Source organism: Rhinoderma darwinii, chromosome 3 (assembly GCF_050947455.1).
Source record: "Rhinoderma darwinii isolate aRhiDar2 chromosome 3, aRhiDar2.hap1, whole genome shotgun sequence".
Taxonomy (NCBI): Eukaryota; Metazoa; Chordata; class Amphibia; order Anura; family Rhinodermatidae; genus Rhinoderma; species Rhinoderma darwinii.
Window position 1 is genome coordinate 363,422,796 of NC_134689.1, and position 21,858 is coordinate 363,444,653.

At 43.3% G+C, this 21,858-nt stretch overlaps 1 protein-coding gene across 2 annotated transcripts in view; it reads right to left on the reverse strand.

The window, feature by feature from the left end:
- NCAPH (non-SMC condensin I complex subunit H) overlaps window positions 1-21,858 on the reverse strand; it is a 44,526-nt gene that overhangs the window by 8,440 nt on the left and 14,228 nt on the right. For both annotated transcript variants that reach the window (XM_075858596.1, XM_075858597.1), the window contains exons 3-10: window positions 19,046-19,133; window positions 18,818-18,910; window positions 18,594-18,732; window positions 6,069-6,184; window positions 5,626-5,815; window positions 5,337-5,428; window positions 3,676-3,872; window positions 1-149 (exon numbers count right to left, since the gene is read on the reverse strand). In XM_075858596.1, coding sequence (XP_075714711.1) covers window positions 1-149; window positions 3,676-3,872; window positions 5,337-5,428; window positions 5,626-5,815; window positions 6,069-6,184; window positions 18,594-18,732; window positions 18,818-18,910; window positions 19,046-19,133 — 1,064 coding nt within the window. The remainder of the gene's footprint in view (window positions 150-3,675; window positions 3,873-5,336; window positions 5,429-5,625; window positions 5,816-6,068; window positions 6,185-18,593; window positions 18,733-18,817; window positions 18,911-19,045; window positions 19,134-21,858) is intronic.

The window sequence follows — 21,858 nt, forward strand, 5'->3', positions numbered from 1 at the left end:
TTTTCTGTCGAGGTCGGAAACGCCAATGTTCAGGCCCTGCCCACATGGACATGGTACGAGGACTGAAGTATGAATACTCTCCAGGGCAGGACGACAGCTGAAGGCACATGGTGCCAATGTCTGCTTCTGCTATTTTAGTAATCTGTGACCTGGAAAAATAGTAGCTATGATTTAAAACATTGTTAGATGTTCAGCATGTTACCTACATTCCATTACTTTGTATAGAAAGCCAATACAAAGTGTAAAATTAACAAACAGTTTTTTTTTTTTTAATCTGTTCAAGGTGAAAACCAATACGTTAGACTATGTTCACACTAGCACCACGGCTTCTATTTATAACGGAAGCCATGAATCTGTCATCCCACTGACTAATATGATCCCTCATTTATTTTGTCATTTTGATGGCAAGAACCGCACTGCACGCTGCACTATTCTTTCAGATAAAAAAATGACAAAGACCAACAGAGGCGCTAAAGGGAAATATGAGCAGATCCTAAGTCCATTCTAAAATTAAAGGCCCTGTTCACATGGAGTTTTTTTGCAGGTGGAAAAATCTGTCTCAAAACTCTTTCAGGAATTTGGAGGCAGATTTTGATCTGCCTGCACACTGTTTGCCGTGTTTTCTGGCAACGGCCATTGAGCGCCGCGGGCAAAAAAAAACCCGAAAACCACTTTCTTTGCCTCCCATTGATGTCAATAGGGGGTCAGAGATGTAAACGCCCGAAGATAGGGCAAGTCGCCTCTTTCTCCCGAAAGCGTTTTTTACCGCTCGCGGGAAAAAAAACGCCTCCGCCTCCCACTGAAAACAATAGGAGGCGTATTTAGCCATTTTTTGGCGCAGTTTCCGCGTCAAAAACTTGCTAAAAAACTGTGTGAGCTCCCCTGAAGAGTAATTCCAGATTTAGCAAAAACTTTTTGTATTATGAAAAGTTATACATTTTTACAATGTACCTTCGGTATCAATTCCATCACATTTTAAGATCTGCTCTTGCAGCCATTCAATATAAACCTTCATGGTTTACTTATAGTGGATACAAATCTATCCATGGTCATGTAATGAACACAGAGGTGCTGCTTGTTACAAGACAGCTCTGAGAACTATAATCAGGAGTACTCCAATAAAAGAAATGTATACTATTCTTTATAAGACTTGCAATAAATATCTGATCAGTGCCTGTCGAACAACGAATGAACAAGAGAACGGGAGTCCCGTGCCACTGGTTACTCATCAGAGCCCGGCAGCAGATGGAAAGAATCTCTGATATAGTCTATGGCCCACTCGACGGCTTCTGTATTCCTCAGACTATAATTGTACAGAGTAGCAAGAAATACTTCCAACTTCTGCTGGATTCTACGGAGCGATGGGGTCATGGGAACCCTGTTCATGTGATGCGGGAGTTCCCCAACCGATTTATATACAATATAAAGAAGTCTTTGGCCTGAATACCCTGTTAATCATTTTCATCCTATATTTTAAAGGAACACTACAGGGAAAAGGGATACACTGCTCTGCATAGTGCAGGAGGTGGAGAAGCTTGACACAGGGATTCTCTCTCGTGTTCTTTCAATCACTGTGTCACGCACCACCCCCGCACTAGGCATAACAGTGTATAAGTCTTGTCCGGAGTGTTCCTTTAACTTGTGAATGTTATTACCAACCATTTTAGATACTGTATATTTATCTTTAAATAGATAAATATAAATATAGCAGATTAAAAAAAAAAAAAACACAATCTGGCTCATGCACAAAAACACATTGTTGCTAATAAAAAAAGTATTACTGTCATGCCACTAGCAGTTACAAAGCGGATGTTACACTATAAAAAGAAATAAATCTTGTTTTTTGGATACATATTACAGTTATAGCTATTATATTGCTTTCATTAGCTATGCTAATGTTCTTAAACTCATGCTTTCCCTATATGCAGACTAATACAGAGGAGGCTGTGAAGAATGGTTGGGACTGCCCTCTAGGGACTCATTCATTCAAATCAATAAACTACATGTTTTACTTCGTTTTTTCCCAAACAAAAATATCAATCCGTTTCTTTATAACATGCGGTCTGCAGATTGTGCAGCAAGTTCAACATGACAGATTCCTCTTAAGCAATTGTTCTCTAATTTAACTTCTCTCCATGACTAAGACTTTAGTCACACCAGCGTATTTCACGTCTGTGTTACGCGCGTTAAAACAACGGCCGTCACACGGACCGGTGCAATTCAATGGGGCCATTCAGACAATGTTTTTCACGCAGCGATGTGTCCGCTGCATGTCCTATTCTTGTGCGTTTTTTGCACATCACGCACCCATTGAAGACAATGTGTGCGTGAAAATCATGGACAATACAAAAGGATGCCTGCCGGCAACAAGAGCCCTGTTTTCCAACTATAAATGGAATTAAAATAACAACATTTTATTGCGCTATTGTAGCAAAGGACAAACTACACAGAAATTAAAAGATTTATGTCCATTGCTGACATTGACCAGCATAGTGCAATGTATAACAACGCTTTGATGGAGGTAGAGTGTCAGCGGATGCAGAACGCTGCACTCCACCCAACAGGTATAGTATCAGAGGTCAGCAGGAACATATGTTAAAATTTCAAAAAGAGCCCCCCCGACATGTTTCACTACTGATGTAGCGTCTTCAGGGGTATCGGGGCTATTGACCCTGTTTGGTGGAGTGCGGCGTTCTGCAGCCGCTGACACTCTGTACCCCGATCTGTTATACATTGCACTATGCTGGTTATTTTGTTGTAATTTTGTTATTTTAATTCCATTTATAGTGGGAAAACAGGGCTCTTTCGTATTGACAGTTATTTTGCCCACCAACTATCGGGGTCTTCCTCTCTAGTGTTCGTTGAAAATCATGGACAGCACACGGACGCACATCCGTGTGCTGTCCGCGATTCACGAAACAGTTGCTAAAGAAATTATAAGAAAAAGAAAAAAAATACCTCCTTGAGGTTTTTTTTGCGGACGTAAAAAACGCATGACATACGCGCGTAAAAAATGCAGATGCACGGATGCCACACGGAACGGCAACAAAGGAAAAACGCTGCGTTTTTTACGCACGCAAAACGGACACATTCGTGTGAATAAGGCCATAAGCCAACAATTTTCTATGAAGAATATCCCAGAAAGGAACTAAATAAAAAGGTTTTTTTCAGTTTCAGCAAATTAATGTTATTTTTTTGTATAATTACAAATGATATAATTTTCCAATATACTATCTGTATTAATTCCTCACGGTTTTCAAGATTTCTGCTTGTTTTTATTCAGTAGGAACCTTGATGGTTTACTTCCAGTGTATAAAATGCTGTCCATGATCAGGTGATGGACACACAGGTGCACAGCTCGTTACATGGTCATGTGATGGACACAGAGGTGCTGGGATCATTAGAAGAGACAGCTCTGATAAATGTAACGATCCCAGCACCTGTGTGTCGCTCACATCACCATGGGCAGAATTTTATCCACTGGAAGTAAACAATGAATGTTACTACTGAATAACAACAAGCAGAGATCTTGAAAACCCTGGAATTAATACAGTATGTTTATTGGAAAATGGTATAATTTTTAATTATACAAAAAATAACATTAATTTGCTGAAACCGGAGAAACCCTTTTAAATCAGAATTTAAGTGTGCCAGGACATGAGGAAAGTACTATACCCCTTTCCCTCTGCTCTACAGGCTTCACGTTGTTCTGGGAATAGTCCGAAGTCTTCCACTTCATTTCCATCACACATATCTGCATCAAAATCATCCACCTCAGGACCTGCGGACTCAGGACCATCATCATCCACATCTGCATTTATGTCAAAGGCGTGGTTGCTTTCCTTGTATTTATCAGTTAAAGTAGATATGGTCTGCAAAATAAAAACCAGCGTCCTATCATGACCCACAGTGTAAACATTGTATTGTTTCATAGACAAGAGGATGAGACAAGCAGAACAAAGGGCGTGATCACATCAGCGTTGGGCTTCCATTTGTTTGCTTCACCATTGATTTCAATGGTATTTTTTTGTTTGTTTGCCTCCGTTCTGCTAGGTCTCCTCTTTTTTCAACGGACACAATTGCATAGAGTGCTTGCGCGATTGATTTTTTGTGCAAAAAAAACCAGACCTAGCGCAACGGAGGCAAACAAACAAAACAATATTGTTGAAATCAATGGTAATGCCAACGGAAACAATACTTTCCGTCTGTATTTCCGTTCAGCTATTCCTCGAATGGAACAGATGAACTGAAAGACAAACGGAAGGGCAAAGTTGATGTGAACAGGCCCGAACATGTCACTGCGTAGCCCAGAACTAGTGTGCTTTATTTATAGGTAATTAGACTTGAAACAGAAAAATCAGCTGTTGAGGTGGAGATCAGGTAGGTGTCCCAGGAGACTGTGCTTCTCTCCTGAACCACAGAGGACTATATATAAAAAAAAAAAAAAATAATGATATATATATATATTATTTTTTTTTATTAAGAAATAACTTTAAGTGGGGATAAAGTCTAAAATTCCTGTTTTCCTGGACAGGTGGAGAGGAGAACTAGACATACAGAACAGAGGCAAGGCTTTTCTCAGGTAATGAACATATTGTAGAGTATTCACACGGTGCAATTTTGCCATGATTTTGGCCGCGCAGCTGAAAACCGCATAAAAAAACCCGCAAAACCACACCGTGTGAATACATCCTAAAGTTTTCCCATAATCATTATTTGTCACTTATCCACTGGATAGGTGATAAATATCTGTTCGGTGGGGTCTGACCGTTGGGACCGCCACCAACCATGAGAACGGGCTTAGCTTGCCTTTCTGGGAGCTCCATAGGAATAGAGCATGCGCACTACTGCTCCATTTCTACAGGGCTGCCGACCGCTATTTACAGGTGATAAATAATTATTAGGGGAAAATCCCTTTAACATTAGCAGGCAGCCAAATTAAACTGTATTTGTAGGCTTCTAGTAGAAAGATTTTTCAACTGAGTGAGCAGAAAAGAAAGAAGTGGGCCTCATGTATACAAACCAGTGCAGACAAAAAGCAGGTACTACCACATTGGGTGCAGAACATGCAGCCCGCTTATGCCATTCTTTGTGGCCTTTTGCCGTTTTGAAACTAGCCGACCACCAGTGCTTTCAATGTATCCGTGTTCTCAAAAAGCAATACAAAGAGACACTGCCATCAACTGCAGCGATCTCAGCCACAGGCTTCCTCCAGTGTAATGAGAGCGGTGTTGACACTTCATTGCCTCCTCACTGAGCGGGAGCCAGAGGAAGCGAGTACTAGATGCAATCGGACGTGAAGAGATTATAAAACATTGCCAAGATGATTGTCATACCTCATCTTTTACATCTCCATCCAACTGCATCAAACGAAATTTGGAGAGCGATGGACATAATGGACGCTTTTCCGCACAATTAACCAACAAAGCTGCAAAATAAAAGAAAACACTTCTTTAGAATGCAAAAATAAAATAGTAAGTGTGCGGAATAAAGTGTTGGTGAGCTTTCCATTAGGAGTCCTTTCCTTGGATTTCTCTCCAGCTGATAATCCCGGTTTATGGAAAAAAAAACATAACGATCCAAGTGCTAAATAAGCAGTAAATAAAACGTTATGGGATGACTTACGATTGAGCTCAGCAGCGTCCACAGAGTCCGGAGCAGGAAGCGTTTCCTCTTCAATAGTGGACAGCGGGATCAGGTAATCATCAAAGTGTAGCTCGCTGCGGTAGTCCGAACACCGGAGAGCAGTGAGGAACACACCCACAGTACTGCATTCATCAAAAGAGGCGGCTGCTTTCTGAAAGAGGGGGTCAACCTGCAAAATTGAGGGAAGCATATAACCCTTAATGTTCACACAGCCGAAAAATACTGCACGCTGGTGATACACGTACTGCTGCCTTCTCCCTCCATTCTCCTATATGATAAACATGGCAGCTACCTAGGTTTCTCTACGGTGAGAAAAAAATCGTGGGGTTATCACAACGGTCTCAACATAACAATAAGTTATGAGATTTTATTTTTCCTTAAGCCCACATATTAAATCTGTCATCAAGAATATAGGCACGAACCTGATCAACCCTGTCTGCTGTCGACCGGGTGATGTTGTTAAGATTCTGCTCAATGGTTTCTACAGAATGTTGCCTTTTCCTCTGCTTTTTATCTTTTAGTCCTTTACTGGCATCTTCTGTCAAATAGAGAACAAACAAGAAAACAAAACACTAAATCTCTCTATAAAAAAATATATCTTTTCATTTTAGAGGAAGTCACTAGGACAAATCATAGGACAGTTTCATGTGCAAGTCTTAATAATAAACAAGCAGCAGCAAGATGCTACAAATTTATTAACCCCTTCCCGCTTTGGCCACTTTGACCTTCCTGACAGAGCCTCATTTTTCAAATCTGACATGTTTCACTTGGTAATAACTTCGGAATGCTTTTACCTATCCAAGCGATTCGGAGATCGTTTTCTCGTGACACATTGGACTTTATGTTACTGGCAAAATTTGGTCAATACATTCAGTATTTTATTGTGAAAAACACCAGTATTTAGCGAAACATTGCAAAAATTAGCATTTTTCTCAATTTAAAAATGTATCTCTTTGTAAGACAGATAGTAATACCACACAAAATAGTTGCTAATTAACATCCCCCATATGTCTACTTTAGTTTGGCATCGTTTTTTGAAAGTCCTTTTATTTTTAAAAGGCTTAGAACGTTAGCACAAATTTCTCACATTTTCAAGAAAATTTCAAAAGGCCATTTTTCCAGGAACCAATTCAGTTCTGAAGCGGCTTTGAGTGGCCCATACAATACAAACGCCCATGACTAACCCCATTTTAAAAACAGCAACTCTCAAAGTATTCAAAACAGCATTTAGAAAGTGTCTTAACCCTTCAGCCATTTTACAAGAATTAAAGAAAAGTAGGTGAAATTTACAAATTTCATTTTTTTTTTGCAGAAATTCATTTTGAATAAAAAAAAAATCTGTAAGACAGAAGAGAAACACAACTCAATATTTATTGCCCAGATTCTGCAGTTTTTATAAATATCCCAAACGTTGCCCTAGTGTGGTAATGGACAGGCCTCAGAAGCTATGAAGGACCTAGAGGATTTTGGGTCCTTCTTTTTATTAGAATATATTTTAGGCACCATGTCAGGCTTGAAGAGGTCTTGTGATGCCAAAACAAAGGAAACGCCCCAAAAAAAGACCCCATTTAGGGAAACTACACCCCACTAGGAATTCATCTACGGTTGTAGTGAGGATTTATAGATTTTATTAGAATTTAGATGTGAAAATGAAATATGGAATTATTTTCCAATAAGATATCGTTTTAGCTAAAAAAAACAAAAAAAAAAACAATTTCCACAAGGAATACAGAAAAAGCACCCCAACATTTGTAAAGCAACTTCTCCAAAGTACAAAAATACCACATATGCTGCCCCTGTGGGACCAAAACAGTGGAAAACCCCTCAGAAGTAACCTCATTTTGGACACTACATCCATCAAGGTATTCACCTAGGGGTGTAGTGAGCATGTTAACCACGCAGGTGTTTTGTAGAAATTAGTGTGCACTCGATGTTGTAGAGTGAAAATTTTATTTTTCCCATAGGTATGCCAATATGTGGTGCCCAGCTTGTGCCACCATAACAAGACAGCCCTCTAATTATTATGCAGTGTTTCCCTGTTTTAGAATCCTCCTACATGAAAAAACAGCTCTCTAATATACAGTCTATCCTGGTTTTAGAAACATCCTACATGTGGCCCTAATATTTTGCCTGGACATTCGACCAGACTCAGGAGTGAAAGAGTACCATGCGAAATTAGGGCCCAATTTGGCAACTTACACAGTATTGGTTCACAATTGCAGAGAATCTGATGTGAAATAATAAAAGAAACCCCTGACAAGTGACCCCATTTTGGAAACTGGACCCCTCAAGGCATTAAGGGGTTTAGTGAGCATTTTCACCCCACAGGTCTTTTCCATAAATGATTGCGCTGCGTATGGTGCAAAGTAAAAATTGCAATTTTTCCCTAGATATGCCGTTTCAGCGGCAAATATGTAGTGTCACTGGAAACACACACCCCAAAAATAGTTTTTTTTAGTTTTTTTTTTATATAGCATTCACCATGCGTTATAAATTACATAACTTTATTCTGCGGGTCAGTACGACCCCAGCGATACCCAATTTATAGCACTTTTTATATTTTACAACTTTTTGCAAAATAAAATTACTTTTGTGGGGGGCGTGGCCAGCTGCTGATGTGAGAGGACGTGTGTGGCGATAGCTCCGGGCCAGCATCCTGTCTAAAATCCTCCTGACGGTGCTGTAATCCTTCAAATCAGCCAAAATTCCTTACCAGCTGCGTCGGAAGGGAAGGACATCTTCCAGGAAAAAGATGAGCCCGCCTAAAGCGATGGACGCGGCGGAAAAGCTGAAATCATATGCCCGCGTGGTGATCCAAGATGGCGCCGGCGGGAGTTCTTCTGCGCAGGCCGCGGCTGTGGCTGGGACATCCACCCCTGCTCCCTCGGAACAGGATGCAGGAATCACGCTGCAGGAGGCATCGGATAAGCTGCTGACAGCCATCCTCGAGACACGTACGACACGAACGGCTAAGATCGATGAGGTGAGAGTGGACGTGGGCCTATTGAGGCAGGATCTGCAAAATGTGCGGGAGAGAGTCACGGAGACGGAGGGCAGGATTTCAACCTTGGAAGACCTTACTGCTAACATGCCGGCGGCTATTCAAGATCTGCACCGTAAAGTTGATCTGTGGCGCCAGAAAGCCGACGATTTAGAAAATAGATTGCGCCGCAATAATCTCCGCATTGTGGGATTGCCGGAGAGGGCAGAGGGGCAGAGGCCTGGAGAATTCGTGGAAAAATGGCTGAAGGAGATCTTTCCAGCTGCCTCCTTCTCGTTGGCGTATGCGGTGGAAAGGGCGCACAGGGTTCCAGCATGGTTACCAGTTCAGGGTGCTCCCCCAAGACCACTGCTTGCTCGGATGTTGAATTGAAAAGATCGGGACACTGTTCTGTTGGAAGCTCGGAAGGCCGGCGGGATTCGATTTGAAAATGCCTCTGTGTCCATATATCCGGACTTTTCTCCTGATTTGCAGCGACAGAGGGCGTCATATGTCCCTATCAAGCGCCGACTCCGGGACATGCAGATTCCATATTCGATGGCCTATCCGGCTAGATTGCGGGTTGTGGATGGAGATCGAGCCATATTTTTTACGGATCCAACTGAGGCGGAAGAATGGCTTACGAGCAAGCATAGGCGATCTCCTCGACGCTGATCGCTGTGCAGGCTGGGAGGGAGGTCATTGCCGATATATGGAACTCATGTATACCCAATTTTGCGTGTAGTACAGAAGTTCCAGTTGAAAGTATCCTTATAAGATAATGATGTGATGTTGTAACATGTTATCTGCAACCTGCTATGGGGGGCCTGAGGTCCGTGTTATAAGCTGGGCAGTTTAGTCCTCATAATCTCTTCCTTATGTGTTCTGAATAAGAGAGATGGGGGACCGTTAATACGAGTCAGGTTTTAAAATGTTTTATAATATCTGGTGGATGGGATGCTGGTCGGGAGAAACGCTATACCTATATAGATAGTGTGTTTGTGGCAGAAATACGCTAGCCGTAGAAACTACCCCCTAGAGTATTGGCTACAAAGGTTTGCTCCTGTTGAGCAATGTCTGTTCTTGATGTTATGAAGGATACTGAGTCAACTCACATTACCGCAGAAATTGGCATAAATATTGTACACCTACGAGACATAGAGGGAACTGCAGACGGGGTCGGGACAATTGTCACTCAGGGGCTTGTGGTTAGGATCCTGGGCTACGGTGCTCCAATATGTGTTAACAGTACGAAATGGCAGGATTACGGTTAATGTCCTGGAATGTCCGGGGAATGGGGTCTCCTGAAGAGGCATATGATATTCGCTGCTGTGCGGAGACAGCGTCCACATTTAACGTGTCAAGAAACACACATAATACCTGATACTGTGAGGAGTTTGAGTAAGCCCTGGGTGCAGTGGGTGGGACATGCCTCACACACCTCGTACTCTAGAGGGGTGGCCATCTTAGTGCATGTGGAGCTCCGTTGGAAATTGCTACAATCCAACATGGACCCAGAGGGGCGGTACATTTTTCTACATGCGGTTCTTGATGAATGTCCATATGTGATCTTGGGGGTGTATAATCCTCCACCAGCTTCACTGGCAATAATCCAGGAAGCCGTCCGATTTGTGTCAGCATACCCGGGGGCCCGGGTGATTATGATGGGGGATCTCAACTTGGTTATGGACCCTGGTATAGATAGATTTCAGGGGAATGGGAGTAGAGGTCCTGGAAGCCCCTCTCAGTTAAGTCTCCTTGTAAAGGAAATGGGATGGATTGATCTGTGGAGAGCGACACACAGAGGGATCAGAGAGTACACATGTCACACCCCACAATACAATGCGCTGTCCAGAATTGATTATATATTTGGATCGCCTGCGGTTTTCCAGGAGGTAGATTCTGTGGATCATTTACCGAGGGGGATCTCGGATCACAGCCCGATCTTACTAACATTGAAAAGGCCACAGGCAGGCAGAAGGGGTATGGGTAAAATTCACCCGTTTTGGCTTCAGCTCATGCAACAAAACGATCGTATACCGGATCAGCTGTCCATATTTATAGAAGCACATGCTCAGATGGGAAATCGGTCGCTGGTGTGGGATACCCTCAAGGCCTATTTGAGGGGATGTCTCCGATCCTCCATATCCTATGTAAAACGAGCTTCCGCCCTGTAGGAGGAGGACTTAGCATATCAATGTTCACAGGCGGAAGGGGCATTTGTTCAGGATCCCACACCAGCTAACCGGAATGCCTGGCTGGATTTGGGTAGACAGTATCTACAGGTCTTGAGGGATAAGACTTCGCGTAGTCTATTCTTTAGTAAACAATCTCATTTTGAATTGGGCAATCAATCGGGTAAAATTCTTGCTCATATGGTGCGGAACAGTTCTAGATCCCCCCGGTGATGGGTATAGTGGGGCCTGGCGATAGAACCTACACCTCCTCGAGGGATGTTCTCGAACAATTCACACAGTTTTATGATCAGCTGTATGCTTCAAAAGTTGATTATAGGATGGATGAGATGGAGAAGTATTTGGATGGAATATCGTTTCCTACATTGACAGCTGAGCGGGTGGCAATGCTTGATGCTCCATTTACGGTAGACGAGATTTTGGAGGGGATGGCGTCTATGGCTAAGGGGAAAGCCTCAGGGCCGGATGGTATCCCCCTTGAGGTATATCTACAGTATGGGGAGTTGCTGGCCCCCCAATTGCTGGCCCTGTTTGAGCATAGCTATCGGAGCTCTGCTCTTCCGGAATCCATGTGTGACGCCACCATAATTGTACTGCTGAAACCAGGCAAAAATCCAGATGAATGTGGGTCATATAGACCGATCTCGCTGCTGACAGTGGATTACAAAATTTTGACTAAAATGCTAGCTAATAGGCTACGTAACGTGATAAAGGAGATCATCCATTCAGACCAGTGTGGCTTTATACCCGGCAAGTCCACCTCAGAGAATATTAGACGGGTACAGGTGGTGACGCAGATTGGATGGGAGGAGCAGCAGGACTGGGCTGTGGCATCTCTGGATGCGGCAAAGGCATTTGACTCGTAGAATGGCCTTATCTGCTGGCAGTGCTGCGAAGATTTGGGTTTGGGGATGGATTCATTAATTGGGTCTCCTTGAGCGCAGGTGTTGGTGAATGGGGTCCTGTCCCCTTCCTTTGGCCTCCATAGGGGCACGAGGCAGGGGTGCCCACTTTCGCCACTTCTTTTCGCATTGGCCATTGAACCACTGGCTCTTAACATCAGGAGGGATCCCGCATATATGGGAATTAGAATATGGGACAGAGAGGACCGGATAGGGTTATATGCGGATGACATGGCGTTGTTTATGGCGAACCCCAATGCCACCCTCCCTAGGGCCATATCCCTCATTAACGTTTTTGGAAGGTATTCCGGGTTACTAATTAATTGGTCCAAATCGTATCTGATGCCTTTGAGGCAGGATAACTGTGGATGGGGCACCCAGTTCTGCGGACTGCCAGTAAGACCAGAGTTCAAATACTTGGGGATTAACATTGCTATGGATAGCTCTAGATCGTACGGGTTAAATGTAGCGCCCTTGGTCACGTACCTAAGGGATAAAATACAGGTGTGGAAAGGTCTGCCTTTGTCAGTGGCAGGACGCGTGAATCTATTAAAGATGATAGTATTGCCGAAGTTTTTGTATGTGTTGGAGCATATGGATGTGTTGGTGCCTAAAAGCTTCTTTAAAATAATAAATTCGCTGTTCGCGCCGTTTGTATGGGGGGGGGGGGGAGATCTAAACTCAAGCTGTCAATTCTACAAAGACCTAAATATGAGGCCGGAGCTGCGTTACCGGATGTTTTTCTATATTACTTAGCGGGTCAGCTCAGGTACTTGACTTCTTGGGTCTCCCCCCCCCCTAACGACTAATGCGGAGTGTCATTTAGCCCGGGTGTTGGGCTTGAAAACCCTGTGGCCGATATTGGAACCGCATGATTTTAGACACCGCTCCCTGTTACCCTTGCATAAGTTGGCCAGACGAGTCTGGCAACAGGCTAAAGATCTACTGGGGTTTGTGGGGGTGGTGGCGGAGAGTCCGCTGTGGGATAATCCGAGTTTTTCCCATTTGCACGGGATGGTGGGGAAACGTTACTGGTCCTCTAGAGAGGTAGCTGCTCTATCACAATTGCTAACGGAAGAAGGGTCGGTCATGACGGTGAGTGAGATTCGGGCAGCATTCAATATACCACCGGGGGATGAATTATATTGCATACAGCTCCATCATGCTCTATTAGCACAATTCCCACTGAACTCCGTGACGTACTCTAGCTGTGATTTGGTGGTGAGGTTGAACACGCCGTTTACATGTGGAGTCGTTTCTCAAATTTATTCTTTTCTATTGGAGGCTAAAATGCGAATGGAGCCCCTTGTGGCTGAAGATAGGTGGCGTGCACGAATTCCACAACTCACAGCGGAGGAATGGAGGGAGGCTCAGGGGTCCCATTTGCTGGTTTCACCAGCGGCAAACAATAAACTAGTGCAACTGTTTATCATCCACCAATGTTACTTGACGCCCGTAAGATTACATCGTATGGGAAGAATGGCGTCCTCACAATGTCATAGGTGTGGAGAGATGCGGGCTGATTTTATTCACCTAATGTGGGGTTGTCACTGGATTCTTAGCTTTTGGGAGGAAGTGGTTGCATTATTGACGGCAGTGCTGGGGAGGACGATACCTTGTAGGCCGGAGGTGTGTTTGCTGGGACTGCTCAATGAGGAGCAATGGTCAATATATGAGAGGACTTTCCTCAGAGAAACACTATTCATGGCAAGGAAGGCGGTGGCCATGAGATGGATGGCGGATAGGGCCCAGACAGTAGCGCAATGGCGTAAATTGGTCAATGACATACTTCCATGCGAGAAAATAGTGTATAAACACCGGGGGAAACCGGCTAAATTTGATTTGATCTGGAATGGTTGGTGCTCATCGAATCTCACTCACTGTACAGTCCAATGGCTATCAGCTGCTCTGATTCAAGCTGGGGGTGGGAGCGGGTAAAGAAGTCGGGAGGAGGACACTTCCAGGTGCTTTGTTTTATGTCGTACAAGATGATGGGTGCGTTATTGCAGAATATCGAACTGGGGGAGTATTCCTACTTTCGTGATGTACCGGATTAAAAGTTTTGTTAGAATGATTTGATCAATCTGTATTATGTATATGTGGTCTGCGAACCACGGTCTAACACCATGGGTACCTGCGAGTATTCCCTTTGTATGTATTGATTCTTCTGACATATGTACTATTGAGTGTATAATGTTATCCTGATGTATGTGATGGTTTAACTGACAGTTACTTTTGATAAAACGAGTTTAAAAAAAAAAAAATTACTTTTGTAAAAAGAATGTAATTTTTTGTGTCTCCTTGTTGAGAAAACCAAAACGTTTACATTTTTTCGTCGACAGGGCTGTTTGAGGGCTTGTTTTTTTGCAGACCAGGTCGTAGTTTTTATAGGTACCATTTTTGGATACATGCGACTTTTTGATCACTTTTTAGTCCAATCTTTGGAAGACAAAGTGACCAAAAAAACCTGCAATTCTGGCATTGTTTTTTTTACGGCGTTCACCGCGCGGGATAAAGAACATAATATTTTATAGTCCAGGCCGTTATGGACCCGGCGATACCAAATATGTAGGATTTGCTTTTTTAAATAAGGGACTTGATAAAGAAAAAAAGGCGATTGTGTTTTATTTTATTATTTGAAACTTTTATTTTACTTTTTACACTCTTTTTGTATTCCCAATAGGGGACTTGAAGGTCCAACTGTTTGATTGCTGTTCTAATACATTGCGCTACCTATGTAGTGCAATGTATTAAAACGGTCAGTCGTTCACGGACAGCAAAACAATTAGGCTCCGCCTCTGGGTAGGACATAATCAGCTTCCGTAATGGCAGACCAGGAGGCCATTGTTAGGCCTCCTGTTGCCATCGGCACCTCTGCGATCGCATCGCACAGGTGCCAATTTGGCTACAAACCAATGCAGTGATTAGGGGTAAACAGCAGGAATCGAAGCTTCACCGGTCCCTGCCGTTACAACAGAGTGTCAGCTGTAACTTACAGCCGACACCCAGCACTGATAACACGGTCTCAGCTTCTGAGCCCGCACCATATTCCTGTCGGTACCGGAAGCCTTTTAGGCCCTGCCCCCAGGTGGGGCCTAGGAGGCTTCTGTACTAGGCAGACCAGGAGGCCAGTGTTTGGCCTCCAGTTGCCATTCCAGCTATCGGCATCCTGGCGATTTAGTCACTGGAGAGGTGATTAGCTACAAACTCCTTAAATGCAGCGGTCGCACCAGGGGAAGATGGCATGGACTCCGCTTCTGAGCCCGTGCCATCAATTGGTCGTAAGTATACAACAAATTCCGAGAAGCACTGGCTTTCCATGACGTATACTTACGACAAATGTCAGGAAGGGGTTAAGAGGCGCAGGACTCTTAACTTTCTTGCAGCGCCAGGAAGTGAACAAAATTTACACCAGTCAAGGGCTAGGATTTCTGCTATAATTTATGCCAGCTTCTGGCATATAGCATAGTAAATGTGGAGGGCCACAGCTGGCCTTGCCCCTTCTGTTAAGCCCCACCCACTAAAGAGGGGGAAAAAAAACAACTGATGGAAGTGGCGGTTATGGCCCAAAAGTCACAATGTTTGACTTTTGAGCCGTTTGCGACTTTTCTATGCAAGAAAACTGGTGTAGAAACGTTTGTAAATCCCCCAATGTGTTCACTATTTTCAACATCTTCCTGGTGCCCCTGGTTGAAAACATTTAGGTTTGAATGCATAGGCTGAAAAACCATATGGATCTAAGGACAGCATGCTAAAATTGTATCCAGTCTACACAACCCTCTGGGAACTAAAAAGTATGGACTCCAGGCTTACATTTTTTACCTGAACAAATACATTTTAAAAATAACCCTCAGGACAAGAGAGAGGTTTGTGTTGTGGATGTATTTAGTTCACAGAGGATTGCCTAGGATAGTGTTTCCCAACCAGTAGCTCAGGAGTCACATGTGGCTTTCCAGCGGTTGGCAGCTACAGATGCTATACTAGTTGTACCAGGAATGTCATAGCACTTTCCATTGGCACTACCATATCACGGTCAGTAAACACAGTAAGCGCTATATCACTTGGTCATATAATTGGTAGAATTTTTGGATCGACACCACCTGGTATATCTGAAGGATGGCCGATCTCTGGCCTAGAAGACGTCTTTTGAACACTTTAATACTGTGTGGAAGGTTTTCCAGTTTTTTGAGGACTTCTGGTCTCCTTAAAAAACGCAAACTAGTAATATACAAAGCCGATTATGTATCGAATATACTTCATATAGTGACTGGATTTCGGTTTCTTTATAAGATATGGCAGTCGGACCTCACTGGGTCCCTGCTGCAGACTGTATGTTAACTGCCGAAGTCTTCAAGACTCCCTAATATAGTAAACTGCTGTACACTTGCTGTAGCATACACATCAACTTACAGCACAGAAACCAAGACATCCAACTGCAACATCTATTGAAGAACCTGATAAAACATATCATCAGCTTTTAGGGTATGTGCACACGCTTACTAAAAAACATCGGAAAATACGGAGCTGTTTTCAAGGAAAAACAGCTTCTGATTTTCAGAATTTTTTTTAGCAACTCGCATTTTTTACAGCCGTTTTTTCTATAGCGTCAATGAAAAACAACTCCAAAAACAGCTCAAGAAGTGATGTGCACTTCTTTTTCGCGGACGTTTTTAAAAACGGCTGCGTAAAAAAAGCGGCCCGACGGAACAGAACGCCATATTTCCCTTTGAAATCAATGGGCAGATGTTTGGAGGCCTTCTGTTTCCGATTATTCGGACGTTTTTGGCCCGAAAATAAGCTGTGTGAACATACCCTTAAAGGAAACCTGTAACCAGCAATACCTGGTGGTAGTGGGTGAAATATAATTTCTATATAACCTATAATTATCTTCTTAGGCCCCATGCACACGAACGTGCTTTTGCGGCCGCAAATCCCCCGAAAATCCACGAGAGAATTGCGGCCCTATTCATTCCTATGGGGCCATGCACGGTCCGTACCGCAGAAAGAACGGGCAAGCCTTATTACGGCCGTGTCGTATGAGCTGTGTAAAAGTATGCCCGCAGGAAATTTCACCCGAAAAAACACCAAATTATGGTGTAGATTTTCGGGTGGAATCTATGCTGCGAAAGGAAGTGCTTGGGGAAAAAAAAAAAAAAGCTGTTACCCCCAGCCATTGTCATTACGATGCGTCCTTCTGTTATCCCTGCAGCCCAGCCTCCTGGGATGATGCTGCAGCCCATGTGACCATTGAAGCCTGTGATTGGCTGTAGAAGTCACATGGGATAAACGGTCATCACAGGAGGGCAGCCTGAATGGAGACCAGAGGAACCAGTTACTATGACAACGCCCAGTGGGTAAGTATTAAAGAGGCTCTGTCACCAGATTTTGCAACCCCTATCTGCTATTGCAGCAGATAGGCGCTACAATGTAGATAACAGTAACGTTTTTATTTTTAAAAAACGAGCATTTTTGGCCAAGTTATGACCATTTTTGTATTTATGCAAATGAGGCTTGCAAAAGTACAACTGGGCGTGTATTATGTGCGTACATCGGGGCGTTTTTACTACTTTTACTAGCTGGGCGTTCTGACGAGAAGTATCATCCACTTCTCTTCAGAACGCCCAGCTTCTGGCAGTGCAGACAGCGTGTTCTCGAGAGATCACGCTGTGTCATCACTCACAGGTCCTGCATCATATCGGACGAGCGAGGACACATCGGCACCAGTTGATTCTGCAGCAGCATCGACGTTTGCAGGTAAGTAGCTACATCGACTTACCTGCAAACGCTGATGCAGCTGCAGAATCAACTGTAGCCTCTGGTGCCGATGTGGCCGACACGATGCAGGACCTGGGACAGGAAGTGAGTGACGACACAGCGTGATCTCTCGAGAACACGGCTGTGTCTGCACTGCCAGAAGCTGGGCGTTCTGAAGAGAAGTGGATGATACTTCTCGTCAGAACGCCCAGCTAGTAAAAGAAGTAAACACGCCCCGATGTACGCACATAATACACGCCCAGTTGGACTTTTACTGTAAACACGCCCACTTGGACTTTTGCAAGCCTCATTTGCATAACTACAAATGGCCAAAAATGCTCGTTTTTTAAAAATAAAACCGTTACTGTAATCTACATTGCAGCGCCGATCACATGCAATAGCAGATAGGGGTTGCAAAATCTGGTGACAGAGCCTCTTTAAATGTTTTAATTTTAACTTAAAGAAGTGTTTTGTTTTTTTCTAAGTTAAAATTTTTGCACCGCAATGGTCGCAACTCTTAGATATTTGTTGCAGGTTTTATCTCCCCATTGAATTCAATGGGGAAAACCCATAACAAAATAGCAACAAATCCACAGCATGCTGGAAATTTTAAATCAGCCAACATAAATTTATGAACATTTCCACAGCGTGTGCATGAGATTTGTTCAAATTGCATCCACACTGCGGCTACTGTAAATGCTGCGGAATTTCAGCACAGATTTCCGTTGCGGAGATGCTGCAGTATTTACACTATGTGGGAAGCCGGCCTTAATGTCCTGGAAAAAATATGCAAAACTGATTTCCGCCAGAAGAAAGAAAATTGTTTCTAGTGCCAGCTATAGGTGGCTACCATGTACGTCAATAGATTTGAAGTATGACTCGGGTTACCAGCCATATCATTGACATCACTGTTTTGGAGTTGTTGCTCCTCATCAGTACAGAGTAGCGTTCTGATTGGCTGTTTGTACTGGGTTGCAAAAGGTATTAATGTTGGAAAAAATTTAGACTTTAAGGCACTGCTCCCTCCTAATAAAAGCTCCACTGGAGGAATCTGTTATTTGCTTTTATTTCTAACAGGTGAACGGGTGGCCCTGTTACTAATCTAATATTACCTACCAGTTTCCTGGTTTTCTGATTCCTCTGGCCCTTGTGACTCTTTGCCAAGCCCACCCAATACTTTGTACACGTCAGCATGTACTGCATCAACTCGCACAGCATAGATTTTGGCACTTGCATCAAGTGTCCCTGCAGCAACCTGTAATGTAAAGTAAGATCAGTTATGAAAACGGTGCAATCATTACGTTTTGGTACAGAACTAAGAACATGACATTTTCATGCACCTTGAAGTTCGTCAGTTCACTTCCTTTCTCCTTCAGGATGTCTCCCATGTAGTCAATCAGGTGAAGCCCAAATGCATTCTTTGTCGTTATTCTCTGCATCAGTAATTGGGAAAAATAAAATACGGAAACAATGTGAACTACAATAATACAATGCCAAATCTTTAGGACGATGTACATGCCAAGTTGTTAGCAGTATCAAATCGGTTACGTAATGAGAAAAGAACCTACATTCTCCTGAGACAGCTTGATGCAGGTAGAGTAGTGGTCCGAGATTTGTGCGTTGCTCAGTTTGGGCAGGAGTGATATCACCTCAGACCTGTTAAGCAAATATCAGTCCCAGTTATGAAATATATTTTACGACCGCACATATTGTCAAAGTGTATTGGGGCCTAAATAATTTTAGGGGCTTGTCTAGGGTCTAAATAAATATTTAGGGGTCTTGCCTGTGGTTTAAATTCACTTTTAGGGGTCTGAAGGGACTTAGCTGAAGTACCAGGCAAAGCCGCTACCGAATGCACTGAGCTGTAAGCAATGAAGAATCCGCAGCACTCATCGGATAGCTTCAGTTCCTTCACATAGCCGATCGCGGGGGTCCCGGGAGTTGGACACTCACCGATCTGATATTGATGAACTATCCGAAGGATAGGTGATCAATATGAAAGTCCCGGAAAACCACTTGAATTTTTGGTTCTGGTCTGAATTAATTTAGGGGTCTGGTTTTCCCCCTAAAAACTAATAAATCTTGTCTAATGTAAATAGTTCTAAAGTTAGCAAAATGTTAAAGGGGTTGGCGACTTTATATATAATCTATACAACAGTGGGTAAGGGAAAATAGGCAACTTACTAATTTGATTTTTTAGAAGTTCTGCCTTGTCGAATCGCATTGTGAAGCCACAAGCCCTTGTTAGCTAAATCTCCTCCCCGGACATCACCAACACTCCTGTCCTGAAGATGGCCACTGATGGAGGGGTATGTGACGCCAACCTGTCCATCAGCATGAGCCTGCGACAGCTTCCTGGTGCGCAAGAGCAGATCATGGCATTATACCAAGCTTTCACCTCCACTTTCTTAGATTCATCTCATCCTCTCTGTTGTTGACATTTTTTTTTTTTTACCGTTGGTGTTCAGCTCAGACCTTCGCCGGACCACAAATCCAGGGAGGTGGATATTTACTAAAACTAGTTGAGTCCCCCCTGAACTACAATATTGAGTAGTCTTCTATGTCTTTATTTACATTCTCCTGCGTATCTTAACCCCTTCCCGACATTTGACGCATGGATACGTCATGGAAAGCTAGTGCTTCCCGCATTTTGCCATATCCATACGACAAATGCATGGCACCGGCTCAGAAGCGGAGTCAGTGCCATCATCCCCGGATATCAGCGGTGTATTACAGCTGACACCCGGCTGTAATGGCGGGGACAGAAATTAGCGTCGATCCCCGCTATTAGCCCCTTAAAGAGGCTCTGTCACCAGATCATCAAACCCCTATCTCCTATTGCATGTGATCGGCGCTGCATAACCGTAACCGTTTTTTTTGTTTGTTTTTTTTTAAAACGATCATTTTTGGCCAAGTTATGAGCAATTTTATATTTATGCAAATGAGCCTTTCTAATGGACAACTGGGCGTGTTTTCTCTTATTTCCAACTGGGCGTGTATTGCGTTTGTAACATCTGGGCGTGTTTACTTGTTTTACTAGCTGGGCGTTGTGAATAGAAGTGTTTGTCAGCATCATATGTCAGTTTCATCCACTTCTATTCACAACGCCCAGCTAGTAAAACAAGTAAACACGCCCAGATGTTACAAACGCAATACACGCCCAGTTGGAAATAAGAGAAAACACACTCCCAGTTGTCGATTAGAAAGGCTCATTTGCATAAATATAAAATTGCTCATAACTTGGCCAAAAATGATAGTTTTAAAAAAAAAAAAAACACGTTACAGTTATCTACATTGCAGCGCCGATCTCATGCAATAGAAGATAGGGATTTGATAATTTGGTGACAGAGCCTCTTTAAATGCAGCGGTCAACAGCAATCGCTGCATTTAAGGTGTTTGCAGCTCATTGGCACCCCAGCAATGAAGCTGCCGGGGTTCTGGTGGCTGCAATGGCAACAAGAGGCCTAATACTGGCCTCTTGGTCTGCCTAGCGTGGAAGCCCTTCAGGCCGCGCCTGGAGACGGTGCCTGAAAGGCTTCCGTAGCCAACAACAAGAGGACGCCGGCTCAGGAGCTAAGCCAGCGTCACCAGCGGTGGATGTCAGCTGTATGTTACAGCGGACATCCACCTGTAATCGAAAGTGATCGCTACATCTTAGAGGTTGCTAGCAGATCGGCAGCACTGCCATGCAATCGCAGGGCTGCCGACTGCTGCTATTGCAACAGCAGACCTAACAATGGCCTCCTGCTCTTCCATTACGGAAGCCAATTAGGCCCCGCCGGTAGGTGAAGCCTAATCTGCTTGCTGTCAGTGAATGACTGACAGATCTAATACATTGCACTACACAGTTAGTGCAATGTATTAGAAAAAGAAAAACTCATACAGTTAGACCTTCAAGTCCCCTAGTGGGACTAAAAAAAAAAAAAAAAAATAACGTTTTAAAACATAATAAAAGTTTCAAGTAATAAAAGAAAAAAAAAATCGCCATTTTCCCATATCAAGTCCTTTATCATTGAAAAAAATTAAAATAAACCATACATATTTGATATTGCCGCGACAGTAACAGCCTGAACTATAAAAATATTCTGTTATTTATTCCATGCGGTGAACGGCGTAAAGAAAAAAACCATAGAAAACTATACCAGGATTTCTGTTTGTTGGTCACTTTGCCCTACAAATATTGGAATAAAAAGTGATCAATTTTAGTGTTTTTTACAATTAAAGAGGCTCTGTCACCACATTATAAGTGGCCTATCTTGTACATGATGTGATCGACGCTGTAATGTAGATTACAGCAGTGTTTTTTATTTAGAAAAACTATCATTTTTTACGGAGTTATGACCTATATTAGCTTTATGCTAATGAGTTTCTCAATGGACAA